Source organism: Bos indicus, chromosome 7 (genome assembly GCF_029378745.1).
Source record: "Bos indicus isolate NIAB-ARS_2022 breed Sahiwal x Tharparkar chromosome 7, NIAB-ARS_B.indTharparkar_mat_pri_1.0, whole genome shotgun sequence".
Lineage (NCBI taxonomy): Eukaryota > Metazoa > Chordata > Mammalia > Artiodactyla > Bovidae > Bos > Bos indicus.
This window is the reverse complement of record NC_091766.1, coordinates 40,696,089-40,697,737: the sequence shown is the minus strand read 5'-3', so window position 1 is coordinate 40,697,737 and position 1,649 is coordinate 40,696,089. Positions and strand designations below refer to the sequence as shown.

General features: G+C 41.5%; 1 protein-coding gene across 1 annotated transcript; it reads right to left on the bottom strand.

Annotated features, from left to right (window-relative positions):
• Positions 1–425: 425 nt before the first annotated feature.
• On the bottom strand, positions 426–1,370 carry LOC109561231 (olfactory receptor 2G3). Its single transcript, XM_019963616.2, has one exon. The coding sequence runs from the start codon at positions 1,368–1,370 to the stop codon at positions 426–428; it is 945 nt and encodes a 314-aa protein (XP_019819175.2).
• Between the last annotated feature and the right edge of the window lie 279 nt (positions 1,371–1,649).

Here is a 1,649-nt window from a genome sequence, read left to right as displayed (position 1 = left end):
TATGCTCAAGAGAATATACATTATGAATAAAGAGCTAAAATGTATTATATTATCTTTATAAATTTTATTTGAAAGTGGTCTTAGAAAAGTCAATCAAAATTTCTTAACTTTCAATGAACAATTGCTAAATACTTAATGGTTTACTTTTTTTTTGTTGTTTGAATCCTTGGGAATAAGTGTCAGAAGTAAAATACAGACTTTGTGGTGAGGTCACAATGTATACCCATGCACAATTCTGTTTCCCATGGTTCAAGCTCTCAACAAATAAAGATATATACATTTTGTTATTTACACATAAAAGAAGAGAATATTCCTTATGTAGATAAAACAAGTGAACAATAATTTAATTTGTGTAAAATTGAGAACAGTGTTTTGGCTAAGTAGAAACTGAGTAACTACATGACTTATGATCACTTCCTTGCACATCATGTCTGTAGAAAGCACAGTTTTCCTGTGAGAAGCTTCTTCAGTGCATCTTTCACATCCTTGTTTCTTAATGTGTAAATAATAGGATTTAAGGTGGGGGTCACCATGGTATAGAAAAGTGAGATGAACTTGCCTTGGTCCTGAGCATAACTGTTGCTTGGTTGCAGGTACATGTAAATTATGGTGCCATAGAAAATGATCACCACCGTAAAGTGGGAGGAGCAGGTGCTGAAGGCTTTGCGCCTTGCCTCCACTGACTTGAGCCTCAGCACTGCTTGAGTTATGAAGCCATAGGAGATAAGGATGAGTGCTGGGGGGATTAGGAGAAACAGGATACTAACAACAAAAAGGACCAACTCATTGATGGTGGTATCCACACAAGCCAACTTAAGGAGAGCTGGTACTTCACAAATAAAATGATCCAGCCTGTGGTTGCCACAAAAGGGCAACTGCAAAGTAAAGGTTGCATGAATCAAGGAATTGGCCAAACCACTGAGCCAGGAGATAAATGCCAGCTGCTGGCATAGCCGTGGGTTCATGATGACCACATAGTGAAGAGGTTTGCAAACAGCAACATAGCGATCCAAGGCCATCACAACCAGGAGGATACACTCGGTTGAGCCCAGTGCTAGAGAAATATAGAGCTGTACCACACAACCACCATAAGTGATGGTTTTCTCTGGTCCTCGCAGGTTAACTAGGGTCTGAGGTGCAAGGCTAGTAGTGAAGCAGATGTCCAGAAAGGAGAGGTTGCCGAGGAAGAAGTACATAGGGGTATGAAGACGAGGATCCAGGTATGAGATGATGATAATGGTGATATTTCCCACAAGGGTCAGGAGGTAGAACAAAAGGACAAATACAAAGAGCACGGCCTCTAGGCGAGGGTGGTCTGAAAATCCTAGAAGGACAAAACCAATCAGAGAACTCTCGTTGGCTTTTTCCATCCTCTAGAGGGAACTGCACCTGCTAAAAGAGAACATTTGAAACAGCTCATCCCAGAATCACAGAATGTATGAGCTGAGGGGTCAAGAAGACTGACTTGTCCAACCTGTTGATTTTTCATCCCCAATGTGTTACTGGGCTTCCCTAGTGGCTCAGTGGTAAAGAATCCATCTACAGTGCAGGAGACTTGGATTGGATCCCTGGGTTGGGAAGATCCCATGGAGAAGGAAATGGCAACCCACTCCAGTGTTCTTGTCAGGAAAATCTTATGGACAGAGAAG